Here is a 15279-nt window from a genome sequence, read left to right as displayed (position 1 = left end):
TCTAATCCTCCCTGTGTCAGATTGTAAAATATAATGATTTCTGGTTTTGCTTCTTGTCCAGATGCCTCATCAATTTTATTTTCGAGAATCATAGCACACATTTCGACAAAAGCAATACATTTTTTGATTTTTTTGGTACATATGACACTGCAGTAATATCGGTACCAAATGCAAAAACAGATAAATGTTGACATCGGTGTTTGATGTCTGTTATTTGATGCGGCAATTCTCTTCTGTTGGACTGAATAGTACCGACCACTGTAAGTTGGTGAACTTCTAACAAACATTTTACAGTCTGATATATATTATCAGATTATATATATTATTATTATTATATATTACAGAATAATATATTAGTATTTTCTATGATGATGGAAAGAATATCACCAAAAAACAGCATAAAACATTCAACAGGTATAGAAGAATTTCTACCCATTTCCTGTAACTCCTGACAAATGTGTAATAATATTCCTTGCCCGAGTACTAACATTTATGAGTGAAGCTTCTTTTCTCCATTTCGTCCCATCCTTACCATAATAATAAGCTGATCTACTCTCTTCTGAAACAGATTCTTCTTCTTCTGATTCTTCGCCTGTAGCTTCTTGTTCTGTGACGTGATCGCTCTCTAAAAAAAATTTTTCGTCCGCAATCGAATCGTTGTCGCTTTCTGCCATTTTTTCCACTTCTTCATTATCAGTTTCTACTTCTTCATAGGGTTGTCTCAGTTTTTCAATTTCTGTTTCATACGGATTCATAATTAACTATTAGAATACTGCTGTGGAACACTTACTGGTTTTATTTCTTGATATTTGATAAATCCAAATAAATATCACCACAAACTTTACACAGCACACACCAGCTAACGAATTTGTAATGAATCGTTGTCCCTTTATATAAAAAACGAAAGTAAAGAACTCGATTCAAAAATTTGAGATCGTATCGGGAATAACTTATTTTTCTAAGTAGCTGAAATTTTTAATAAAATGGAGGTTTTACAAAAAAAATGTGAAAAATACTAGTAAAATGTACACATACAGAGCCAACAAAGATTTAATAAATCCGTTAAAAGCCACAAACAAATTATATTTTAGGTCAAAAACCGAAAAAACTGCATTACAAGTATATGAATCTTAACTTCCAAGAGTAACACTAGTGGACGGGTGGGGTCTGTCAGGACATATTTTTAAATATCTCAAAACCAAACAATAAATTTGTTCCAAACATATAGCTATTAGTTGGAGTGAGCAATTATTGAAAGGTGCTGAAAAGGTCATTTTATGGCGAGTACGCCACTGTGTGTGTTTTTATTTCAATATCTAGACTACATCGGAGATAATAAACACTCACGCTGACGATTTCGAGGTGTCAGCGATATGTTCAAGTACTATGAAAGGTTTTAATAAATAGTTTGCTAAGCTGTTAACAAGTCAACAACTTGTGCATTTCCTTCAGTGTTTCGTTACTTTTCCAACAAACACACATCATTTCCTACAGAATAAAAGTTAAACAACAGTTAAAATATGTACAATAATTTTTCATTCTTGCAGTGACCAATAGAAATAGACCACACTCGTCCACTCCCGGGTTAAAGTTCAGTCATAATATGCTAATTTAATAATATTAGAATTTATTATTTTGGCAAATGTATTATGTTTCAAAAAACAAACAATATTGCACTTATTCGAAACGCTTTGTTAATTTTCTTCAAATTTCTGAAGTTTTTTAAAGGTTTTGTGTCAGCAGTTAGGAGCGTAATTGAATGATTAGTAGTAAAATGAACATTTTACATTTTTACAATTTACAGTTTACATAAAGTTTAGTTTATCAAGAGTTTTGTCAATTTAGTAGTATGTGTCGTTAGTAATACAGAATAGTTTTTCAGCTTTCTGTGCAGTTAAAAGAACATTATCTAGTGTTGCATGCAATTAACATAAAATTACATTTGATACTACGGGTAGCGGGTAGGAACTCCTTTGGATAGTCCTATCAGGGAAAATAAATTAATCCCTGCCCTCCACAGATTCCAGGTGTTTCCTGATCCGGAAAACTAATACCTGCTTAGGGTCCCTTATCCAGGGTCACGAATGAAATCCACAACGGCAGCCACGGCGGAGAAGAATACCTTCGGTACGGTGTGAATGGCGGAAGTAGCAATCCCTTGATTTTATAGATTGTATAAAATCACTCACCAACCCGTCTAGCCAGCGTGTTGTTTTAAGGCTAAAAATAGGAATATGGCGATAGCTAAAACAAAAGAAATGGGTTCTCAGGTAGGTAGACCATACAGTAATGGCAAATCCCACTCCTTTCGAAAAAAGGACAGCTTCATGGAATCTGGGGGAAACAAGAAATCGCTAAAAAATCACACGATTGAACATCGCAAATATAAGGTCCTTAATCAAAAATGGAAAAAGTCTACGAACCCGAAGAAGACATCAAGGACTTAAAATGGGACATATTTGGTCTAGCAGAGGTAAAAAGAAAAGAGGAAGCGTGCATAACACTAGAGTCCGGTAACGTCCTATATTACATTGGGCGAGAAGAACAAAGCGTAGATGGCATAGGATTCCTAATTTCCAAGAAATATGCACATAAAGTAGAGTAATTCGTAAGAATATCTGAAAGAATTGTAATGATTAGATTAAATGTAAACGAGAACATCTCCCTGAAAACTATTCAAGTATATGCTCCAACCGCAGCACATCCTGATGAAGAGATAGTCGAATTTTATGAGAAAACCCTCAAAGAGGAAGACGTTGCAAAAATCAAAAAAATATCTGATATATGCTACATGCGCATCTATGTGGAGGATGAATTCAAAATCACAAAAGACACCCTACAGTGTTATAACTGTCAAGGGTTCTATCACAGCTCAAAGGCTTGCCATTGCGGATCCAGATGTGTAAAATGCGGAGAAAACCACATCAGTAACGACTGTGAGAAAAGCCGGGAAACCGACCCCAAATGTGCAAACTGTCGGGAAGCGCACACAGCAAATTATAGAGGATGCTCTAAGGCCCCCAAAAAGAAAACACCTGCCCCAACAAGACCGGTAGGAAGACTCATAAACAGCGCTCCAATCAACAAAGGAGTCAGCTACGCACAGGCAGCGAAAAAATCCGCTGCCTGTCCACCACAGAAGCTCCAGCACAACCACAAGAAGTGTCGGTACAGGACGCAGCTACCCTCATCGCAAACTTCCATACAGAGTATAATAACAAAATGATGGAAATGATGTCCATGATGGACAAAGCAACAAAAATGATGACTGCATTTGGAGAAGCCGTCCGAAAATGTTAGCAAACCAAAACGAAGATCTACGCATTGGGTCATGGAATTCCGGAGGAATATTCAAAAAGATCAACCTTATGGATGAAATAATAAACAGATTAGAGCTCGATGTCATAGCCCTTCAAGAAACCAAACTAGTAGAAAGGAAAAAAACAAAATTTCCAGGCTACGATATCTATAGAACGGATCATAGAGCATTATCAGGAGGAACAGCTATATTAGTCAAAAAGGGACTCGAACACGAGCACATCTCAACACCAGACGGACTGGTGACAATGGAAGCCACAATTATTTGACTTACGGCCAACAACGAAACACTAAAAATAGTGTCAGCTTACGTCAGACCACATGATCCGATTTTCAACGAAGATTTGAGCCTAATACTGAACTCAGAAGAGCCAACTATAATTATTGGAGACCTAAATACTAGATCTCCCAATTGGTTTGATAGGACGACCAACCGAAACGGAAGATATCTCTGCAACCATCTCGAGAACAGACCGAACACATATGTCATCGGACCAACAGAACCGACATGTTTTCACGGAGAACTCCCTACGTATCTTGACATTGCAATCCTACACAACGTGGTTCAACAATACGAGATACACTCTCTAAATGAAGGCGATTCGACACATAACCTAATCGTCCTGACCCTGGGCGCAATAGAATTGAACTATTTGCAGCCCCACAACAGAAAGAAGACAAGTTGGCCAAACTTCAGAAGAATTGTGAGCGAGAACATCGGTAACATCCCAACAATTAATAATATTACAGAACTAGAAGATAGTGTAATAAAACTAGAACAAGCAATAAACAATGCTATCGATGCCAGCTCCAAAACCGAAACAATCACAAGACAAAAAGGAGGAAGATTCAGGGATATAAGTATAGAACTTCAAAACCTAATCAAAGAGAAAAACCGGAAAAGAAGAAGAGCCTACCACACAAGAACGGTAGAAGACAAAAGGATTGCAAATGAGCAAGACAGGGAAGTGAAAAAACAACTTCAAAATCATAGAAATGAAAGCTGGGACTCCTATATCGATGAGCAAATCCTAAATCCTAAATCCTAACAAATCCGCCTTCTGGAAGTTATCTAAAATCCTCCGAAAGGACAAGAAACCCATACCTCCCCTACACGGAGTAAACGGGATTGTCCATACGGAAATCGACAAAGCCGAAGTCATGAAGGACGAATTAGAAAGGGCGTGTAGAAACAACGAACACCCCGACGATGACATAGACTTTGAGGAAGAGGTAGAAAGAGCAGCGAGAAGACTTAGAAGGAAAAAGGGCAGAATAGGTATTACACATACATCTCCCGAAGAAATAAAGGAACTTATAAAAATGACAAATGCCAAAAAATCCCCAGGACCCGACAACATCACAAATAGGGCGCTGTAAAATCTACCAACAAAAGCTGTTGTTTATATCACTAACATAATAAACAGCATGCTAAAACTACGATATTTCCCAGATAGGTGGAAAGAGGCACACGTAATAATGATTGCAAAACCTGGTAAAAACGGCACATTTCCGCAAAATTACAGACCTATCAGCTTATTATCATCTATAAGCAAGATATCGGAAAGAGTCATACTAAAAAGACTCAATGAAGAATCACAAATGCTAGGAACCATACCAGAGGCTCAATTCGGGTTCAGAAGCGAACACTCCTGTGAAATACAGGTACTACGACTTACAGAATTTATCACCAAAGGATTTAATGAAAAAATGTACACAGCTACAGCTTTTTTGGACGTCAGCAAAGCCTTCGACAGAGTCTGGAACCATGGACTCATCTATAAAATGAATGAATTTGGTTACAGTGAGGCGATGGCATGCCTCCTTGCGTCATATCTTGCCAACAGAAGGTTCAGAGTTCGAATAGGGGCAACCCTATCCGAAGTCGGGACCCTGGAGGCGGGTGTGCCTCAGGGAGCGGTGCTGTCGCCTTACCTGTACACCATTTATACGGCCGACACGCCAAAAGAGCCAGGCTCTCTATTGAGTCTTTACGCTGACGACACAGCAATAGCTGTTAGCTGGAGAAACCCGGATCACGCAGCTAATCATCTGCAAAGAGCACTAAACAGATTCCAAAGTTGGTGCATGAAATGGAAAATAGCCCTAAATCCAGACAAAACACAGGCTGTAATGTTAGTCACAGAAGAAGTGTACCAAATCGCGAAATTACAATCGAAAACACCCCAGTAGACTGGACCAACCAAGCTAAATACCTAGGGGTACATCTAGACAAGAAGCTAACGTTCACTGACCACATCAATCAGCAAGTACTCAAAGCCAAAGCGTTGAAAAGTCAGCTCTCAACACTTAGAGGAAGGAAAAGTAAACTACGATTTAAAACCAAAATCAGGGTTGCTAATAGTATTATCCTGCCAGTCCTAACATATGCATCCGCAGCGTGGGGACACACCTGTAAAACAAACAGGAAAAAGATACAGACCACTCAGAATCAAATATTCAGAGATGCCCTCAAGGTACCAAGGTACGTACCCTTGAGATACGTATATAGAGACTCAGGACAAACAAGAATCCTACGCACGCTAGACGAGAGAGCATATGAAATTTTCAACGGACTAAGAAACCACCCAAGCAGAATGTTAAGAGAGCTGACTAACTACAATGAAAACATAAGGACGGCACATAGAAGACCAAAACAACAGATAGCTCGATATAGGGAGAACCCGAACGAATAAAATAAAGAATGAGATGGTTGCAAGAAGAACGAACAAAGAAATGCAGTCATTCAGAAAACACACCAAAAAAACTCTGGCGAGAGGGTACGTTTTTCTTTTTAGGTTTTTAGGTAATTATTATTAAGTCCAATATACACCGGGGTGTGTGAGAGCATTATACACTTGGGAATGCACACCCCAATACACGCACACAAATAGGATTAAGGAAAAAAGGAAAGAATTGTTGCCCAGGCATTTTATAGTCCCGAAGCCACAAGGAAGTCCACAAAAAAAAAATGTGTTTTCTGATTAAATAACGTAAATTCATATTGATATATTCATACTTTTCATTAAACCGTTTCACGTAAATTTACCTTATATAGCGAACATAGTAGGGGCCCGTCAGGCCTTCTATATATCGCTCCGCGGACTAGGCCCTTAAGGCAGATCGAATGAAAGATCTACTCGCGAAATCCGAGCACTGAGGTCATGTGCGGCATATATGGGCTTGGTGGCAAGACCCCTCTCGGGTGCTCAGCCGGCGAGGAGAACAAAATTTATTTTGCCAAATCGGCGGCTGAGTGACCGAGCACACACTCTTTTCCGGACATAGAGTCATCAGCTCAGGCTGATGGCTCTATGGTCGGAACACACGCTCTTTTTTCTTCTTTTTAGGGACTCAAGTCCCGACGTAAAGCTAGAGTAAAATCAATAGAGTCAGTAAAGTAAATAGGGAGAAAAGCCTAGATGTGGCTACCCCTACAGTTAGGTGGCATAACCACATTCACTAAAAACCGAGGATGTCCTATTACCCAGGGCATCTTAAGTAAATTTCAGATCATAAGCCTCCTCACGTAAGTCACACGATGAGGAGGGGTGGTGGAAAAGCCTGGGGGTCAGATAGGTACCACTTCGTCTAGCGAAGTGTGACCGGTTTGATCTTCGGACATGTGGATCCCATTTTTACATTGGTATACACATGTTCCTAGGGGCAGGGTTGATCACTGCGTGTATGTGTGTATGTTTTTATTACATATTGGTTTCACATAATAACAATAATAATAATAATAATTAGGCACCTGGATGAGTAAACCTCTGCATGGGCGACATCTTAATGAGATCAGCCAAGAATATGTCGACAATACAGCGTCGAACTATTGGTTGACATCAGGAAAGATGTTTCCCGAGACTGAGGGTTTCCTACTTGCCATTCAGGATCAGGTTATTCCAACTAAAAATTACCTGAAATATATTGTTAAAGATCCTCAAGTCCAAAATGACAAATGCCGATATGGATGCCAAGCCCAAGAAACCATCCAACATCTTACCGGTGGCTGCCAGGCATTTGTCGGTACTGATTATAAAGAACGTCATGACTCAGTAGGAAAGATTATCCACCAAGAACTAGCTGACAAACTGGGACTTCTCCAAACCGACCATTTTCCTTATTATCAATACGTCCCTGATAGAATGCTTGAAAATGACAACTACAAGCTATACTGGGACCGCACTGTGCTTACAGACCAACCAGTGGCCCATAATAGACCCGATCTCATACTAGTTAATAAAATTACTAAGCAAACAACACTTATTGATGTGGCGATACCCAACACCAATAATTTACGTGTTAAATACAACGAAAAGATCGCCAAGTACAGAGATCTAGAAATACAAATCAGGAGACAATGGAGAATGGAAAGTACCCAGACGATACCTATTATTCTTTCTACCACTGGAGTCATCCCGAAGAGCCTCCTAGAAAACATAAAAAAGCTGGGTCTAAATGAACATCTATATAAGATTATGCAGAAAGCTGTGTTACTTTCGACGTCCAGATGCGTACGAAAATTTTTGGGAGATACACCGACATACCAAGTCACCTAGGACTCGATAACATGGAAAGAGTCCCACCAGAGCTCAATCCTTTTGATACCGTAGGTATCTGGGATGAGTGAATTTTCCCCTTAGAGGGAGTGTGAGCCGTATGGCTAAATCTGGAATAATAATAAAACAATATCATAGAGCCACAACAGAAAGGATGTGCTAAGGGTTCCATGGGCTGCAAAGAACAACTTATCATCGACTCTGTCATTTCTAACCAAGCATATAGCAAAAAACGGAATCTCTTTACTGCTTTCATCGACTACAAGAAAGCGTTTGATTCAGTGCCACATGAATGGCTTATAGATATATTAAAAATATATAAAGTCGATGATAACATAGTGACCTTTTTAAAACATATAATGTCAGATTGGAAAACAAAAATTCACCTCAAAATACCTGGTGAAAACAATATCGAAACTGAAAATATTGCAATCAACCGGGGCCTATTTCAAGGAGATTCGTTGAGCCCACTGTGGTTTTGTCTAGCGATGAACCCCCTATCCCAGATACTGAACTCAACTGACACAGGTTTTAGCATCAAAAATAACACCACTGTTGTTGCAAAGCTTAATCATCTATTGTATATGGATGATTTAAAACTACTAGCTTCCACTCGAAGTCACCTGGATCAGATGCTAAAAACAGTAGAAAATTTCTCTAATGATATTAGTATGCACTTCGGTCTTGACAAGTGCCGTGTCTTAAATATAATCAAAGGAAAGGTTCAGCCCGGCGGATTCGATATGCAAAACGGCCAGAACATCGAGGCCATGGGTGAAAATGATATGTATAAATACCTCGGAATAAAGCAAGCGCGGAAGATTGACCATAAGCAAATGAAAACTGAGATAACTACTGAGTTTATACGAAGGGTAAAACAGCTGCTTCGTTCACACCTTAACAGTAAAAATTTGTTTAAGGCACTAAACACCTACGCATGTTCCGCGCTTAGCTACTCATTTGGTATTGTTAAGTGGACAAAAACCGATATAGAAAATCTTCAGCGAAAAGTACGAACACACCTCACAAAGGCACAAAAACACCATCCTCGAAGTGCAGTAGAAAGAACGACATTACCGCGGCATTTAGGAGGACGAGGGCTTATGGATATAAGTGAGCAACTAGAAAAACAAATTACTAATTTAAGAACTTATTTTCAGGTGCAGGCTGAGACATCTACTCTACATCGCGCGATTTGCGCAGTAGAGGATACAACACCGATCAAACTGAGGGAACCAGAAATGCGCATAAACCATCTTAATAAGGACGAAAAAATGCGCATCTGGATGGGTAAACCTCTGCACGGGCGACATCCCAATGAGGTCAGTCAAGACCATGTCGACAATATAGCGTCGAACTATTGGCTGACATCAGGAAAGATGTTCCCTGAAACAGAAGGTTCACTACTGGCCATTCAGGATCAGGTTATACCAACCAAAAATTACCTAAAATATATCGTCAAAGACCCTCAGGTCAAAAATGACAAATGCCGATATGGGTGTCAAGCTCAGGAAACCATCCAACATCTTACCGGGGGCTGTCAGGCATTTGCTGCAACTGAATATAAGGAACGGCACGACTCAGTAGGAAAGATCATTCATCAAGAGATAGCTATCAAACTGGGACTTCTTCAAACAAACCATCTTCCATATTATCAATACGTTCCTGAGAGTATACTTGAGAATGACAACTACAAGCTATACTGGGACCGCACTGTGCTCACAGATCAAACAGTGGCACATAATAGACCGGATCTCATACTTGTTAATAAACTAAAGAGACAAACAACATTAATTGATGTGGCGATACCCAACAACAATAATCTTCGTGTTAAACAGAACGAAAAAATCGCCAAATACAGGGATCTGGAAATTCAAATACGAAGACAGTGGAGAATGGAAAGTACCCAGACAATACCTATTATTCTCTCTACTACTGGAGTCATTCCAAAAAACCTCCTCGAAAACATAAAAAAGCTAGGTCTGAATGAACATCTCTACAAGACCATCCAGAAAGCTGTACTACTCTCAACGTCCAGATGTGTACGAAAATTTCTGGGAGATACTCCAGCATACCAAGTCACCTAGGGCTCGATAACACGGAAAGAGTCCCACCAGAGCTCAATCCTTTTGATACCGTAGGTATCTGGGATGAGTGAATTTTCCCCTTAGAGGGAGTGTGAGCCGTATGGCTAAATCTGGATAATAATAATAATAATAATAATAATATATCCTTTTGATACCGTAGGTATCTGGGATGAGTGAATTTTCGCCTTGGAGGGAGTGTGAGCCGTATGGCTAAATCTGGATAATAATGATGATACACCGACATACCAAGTCACCTAGGACTCGATAACATGGAAAGAGTCCCACTAGAGCTCAATCCTTTTGATACTGTAGGTATCTGGGATGAGTGAATTTTCCCCTTAGAGGGAGTGTGAGCTGTATGGCTAAATTTCATAAGTACTAACTAAATAACACATTTTTCGAGTATTTTACCTTAACATAAAGAAACTACTCAATCACCTAGGTAGATCTCAGCCATCCTAGTAAGCTGCTTTAACTGCAGTGAAATATATCGCAGTAAGCACTTAAGGAATTATAATAGTTGCACATGAGAAATAGAGGAGAATTTAACATAAGATTAGTTCTAGCTTGTGTAATTCTAAACGTAATCGAATTTCTCACTGGATAAGATGGAAGGTTAAAATTTATTTGTCGAAGAATATCAGGGCAGTCAATGAGATTATGTAGTAGCTTGTACAGGAATATTAGGGAGGCATTAATTCGTCTAGATTCTAATGATACTACGTCCAAACCGCTACACAACTCACTATTTCTGATGCCCCTCTTGGGATATATGCCGTTAATTTTGAAAGACAAAAATTTTAAAAATTTACGTTGCACCTGCTCTATAAGTTGGATATGTACATCATAAAAAGGTGACCAAATGACAGAGGCATATTCCAGTTTACAGCGTACAAAAGTGTAATAAAGTAATTTAATTGCCTTAATATTAGTAAGATTTCGACTATTTCTAATTCTTCTTCTTCTTATTTTTTTTTGTTTGGGCTATGTTCTAGACAATTTACCCAGTTTACTTCGAGGGTAGACACTTTTTGTCTTGCTTCAGCAATCAGTGTCTACCTACACTTATATTCTTCCTTTGTTTGTTTTAGGTTATTCTACATGTATACTTGTGCTGGTTTTTTTTCTTCACAGGCTAATATATTAGTAATACAACACAACAAAGGTATAAACTTTTCTCGCTCGGAGGTAGCGTCCAAGCTTTGCACACACCAGAAATGCTACCAACGGATAAGGTAGAAGCACCCAGGACTGAAAGAAGGAATATCATAGTTTATAATTTAATATTAAAGGTAGAAATAAAGTTGCATAAGGTGTTGATTGTATTTTCATTAATATTTGTGAGAATTGTACAAATATTTATGGGGGTGGGAAGTTTAGTTTTAGCTAATTCGGCATACAAGTCAAAGTGTGGGTTTTGATTTAAGCGACATTCTAAAAAATTATGGTTAATCCTCCCACTTGGCCACATTCGCAATAAGGATCATCTTTGACTCCAATTCTGAATAGATGAAGAGGGGATGAGCAATGGCCCGTTCTCATACGGATGATTGTAGTTAAATGTCTCCTACTGATATATGCGAATTTATTGAACCATGGTAGTGTGTGGATTCGTTTATTAATTTTGGCATAGAATGAATTGCTTGTGCCATATCCTTCGTACCATTCAGCTGCCCAATTAGACCAAATCTCTCTTTTCAAGTAAGGTGTGAAATTTGAAAACTCTAGCTTGATATTCATGGGAATATTCAGGGAACGACCTATATTGGCAAGTTGGTCGGCCTTGTAGTTTCCAGTGATACCAGTGTGTCCTGGGATCCATGCTAGTAAGATTTTGATATTATTGTTCCTTGCTAGGATAATTCCTCTTTTCGTTAAATACGATATATGTTCTGTGTCTTTAGAAAACCCTGTTTTTTTAATTTTTTGTAGTGCACTTTTGGAGTCAGAAAAGATAATGGCTTCTGTGATATTTTGTTCCCGTATAATTTGGACTGCATGATAGATCGCAGTAACCTCTGCTGTACATATTTGGGTATGATTGGGTAGTTTAGATGAAAATGAATAGTTTATATCTGGGGAAAAAACACCAAATCCCGCATTTCCCATTGTGTCCGTTGAGCCATCTGTAAAGAATTTTTTGTATGAATGGAATTTTTTAACTAAGTTCACAAAATTCATAAGATTGAATTCATTTTTTGTAATATTTTCATTCAGAATTCCTAATGGTTGAAGTTGTAGTTCCAAGTCATATTCATGGCAAGGAAGAAGTTTACTGGAATATAGGTTCTGCAAATAAGGTTGGATTTTTCTGATAGTTGCTATCAATATGGGTTTTTCCTTATTTCTCCAGTATTTATTGTCCATATTACAAAGTGCTTCTAATTCAATGATTGATTGAATGACAGGGTTGTTTTTAATGCTTAGGTTTTTTAGAAAAAATTTTGTGGTGAGCCATTCTCTTCTGTATTTTAATGGCAGTTCTCCAGACTCTGATAACAAGGCTTGGATTGGAGTTGACTTCATGCATCCTGTGATAATCCGAATACTTTGGTAGTGCATCTGATCTAGTTTCTTCAATATATATTTAGGGCACGTAGATAGGAATTGACCCCCATAGTTTAAATGACTTAGGATAAGTGCTTCATGGATCAGTTTTAATATTTTTGGGTCACTGCCCCACCATGTTCCACACAAGGCACGCATTACATTCAGTGCTTTACCTATTTTGACTTCCAGCTGGTTAATGTGTGCCTTCCATTTAAGGTTCTTCTGTAAAACCATTCCTAGGTATTTAATTTTATCTACCCACTCTATATGTTGACTCTTATAACTGATATTTCCAGGCATTATTTTGGTATTACCCCTTGTAAACAAGATAGCTTTAGATTTGCCCACAGAGATGTTCAAATTATGATTGTCCAGCCAGGCTTCAAGATTGACTAAATATTTGTTTATTTTGATATCAAATTTTTAACATTCACTCCCTTGACTAGAATTACAAAATCGTCAGCATACTGTATGACTTTAGCATTTTTGGGGAACACTTCGTGTATTGAGTAGGTATATATGTTAAATAGCATTGGACTTAATGGTGATCCTTGTGTGAGTCCAGTGCTAGTGGTATTTGGGCCATGTACTAACCCAGAGTTATCTTTGACAAACAGTTCTCTGCATTTTAAAAAGTCATATATAAGGTTAGCTAAATCATGTGGTATATCCAAATGTATTAATGTAGAGTACAGTTTGTCAATATTAACATTATCATATGCTGAATGGATATCCAAGAATATTCCTATTGTACATTCATTATTACTAAATGATTTTTGGATTTCAGATGTCAAAAAGGATAGACATTCTAAACATCCTTTACCCCTTCTAAAACCTAGCTGCAATGGTCTGAGGATTCCCTTATTTTCTATACGCCATTCCAACCTATTTTTGATCATTGATTCTAAAACTTTACCTACACAAGAGGTGAGGGCAATAGGCCTATAGTTAGTTGCAGTGAGTTTATCTTTCATAGGTTTTAGGATTGGACTTATTAATGACTGTTTCCATTCAATCGGAATGGTCCCTGTACTTAAGCATTTGTTAAAAATTTGTAATAATAGTAATGATCCTGAATGAGGTAGATTTCTAATCATAGAGTATGAAATTAAGTCAAGTCCCGTAGCAGATTCCTTTTTAGAATTGATTATGAATTTGTATTCATTAAAGGTAAAAGGGGAACTTGTATTGCTAGTTTGTATACTTTGTTGATGTAAATGTATACTGGGAGGAGCCAAGGAATTCAGTATCTCTTGTGCCATATTAGGATCAGGAAGGGAGTTAATTGGGCTATTACCATATCCAGCTATTTTCCTAACTTTATCCCATATTGTCTTGATTGGCGAGTTTCTATTAAGACCTTCTGCAAATTTCCTAAAATTATTCTTTCTTTTTTCTTTAAGGAATCTTCTAGCTATAGCACATTTGTTTTTTACTATTAAATAATTTTGTAAGTTGGGTGTTGATTGGAATTGCTTTGTTGCCTTAATTCTGTCTTTAATGACTTCAGCGCAAGATTCGTCCCACCATGGGATATGATACTGTTTATTAACATTTGATTTGTACAATGGGATGGACAACTGTGCAGCTTCATTTATTAGATCTGCAAATGATTGGTAGTTCTCCCCTGGAAATGATGTAAATGATGACTCTAATACTGAGGTATATTGGTTCCAATTAGCTTTTTTGAAGTTTCTGTTATTCCTTGGTGGCATGTGGATGGTAATGTTTTGGACACCAATTTTGCACATTGTGGGTAGGTGATCACTAAATCCTAGGTCAGGAATTATTTGCTATGATGATCTGGTAGCAATATTCTTAGATGTTATTGTTAGATCCACAGCTGATGATCTTTTTGGAGGTGGTGCTATTCTGGTATATGAACCATCATTTAAAAAAACTAGTTCCAGCTCATCTAATGTTTGGAAGATGTTTCTCCCATTGGAATTATTACAAGGGCTACCCCAAGCCTCATGCTTGGCGTTCAGGTCTCCCATTATTATTACTGGTTTGTTGATTTCCTGGATCAGTTTTATCCATTTTTGTTTAGATATGGTATTTGCATTAGGGAAATAGGCATTAAGTAGGTTAATTTGGAATTTAGGTAGGAAGATTGCTTGCAGTTGAGAGTTGTTATTAAATTTATTACATACAGATATTTCATAAAATTCTACTTCATTCCTAATAAGGATGGCTATACCACCATATGAATCATCTCTATCATCTCTAATTACTTGATAGCCCTTGCATCTGATTATATGGTTATTATTTAACCATGTTTCATTTAGCAATAATATGTCAGCATTGTATTCTTTGATAATTATTTTTAAGTTATCCACATTAGCATTATATGATCTCATATTCCATTGTATTATAGTCAAAGGAGTGAAAGCTTTATTTTTTATTTTTATTTTGGGCTTAGTATTCTGAAGCATCAGATACTGTCCCATCTTCCATTAACTCATAGGTTATGTTATTTGTTGAGCTGCTTTTAATTGTTTTTGTTAGAATATCCAACATAAAAAGTGGATGTTGTTCTATATGAAGTGACATTGTTGACAGTGCAATGAGTAATGTTATAAATAGGTAATAAACTACTGTCAGTCAAGTTTTGTATTGTTCTGTATGTAAGAAGGAATAAAGTATAATTGTTGATGGCCAGACGTTTATTGGTGCATATTTCCTAAAGTACATATTTCCTTGTCTCTTGATGTCTTCAAACTAGAAGGAGGACTTCACCTAACTTAAATTATAACAGGTTTTGG

General features: G+C 37.7%; 1 protein-coding gene across 1 annotated transcript; it reads right to left on the bottom strand.

The window, feature by feature from the left end:
• Positions 1-11398: 11398 nt before the first annotated feature.
• LOC140452948 (uncharacterized) lies at positions 11399-12073 on the bottom strand. The gene has a single exon (XM_072547264.1). The coding sequence runs from the start codon at positions 12071-12073 to the stop codon at positions 11399-11401; it is 675 nt and encodes a 224-aa protein (XP_072403365.1).
• Positions 12074-15279: the final 3206 nt, after the last annotated feature.

Source organism: Diabrotica undecimpunctata, chromosome 11, assembly GCF_040954645.1.
Source record: "Diabrotica undecimpunctata isolate CICGRU chromosome 11, icDiaUnde3, whole genome shotgun sequence".
NCBI lineage: Eukaryota > Metazoa > Arthropoda > Insecta > Coleoptera > Chrysomelidae > Diabrotica > Diabrotica undecimpunctata.
Note: the sequence above shows the minus strand (reverse complement) of the source record. Positions and strands in the feature narration are given on the sequence as shown.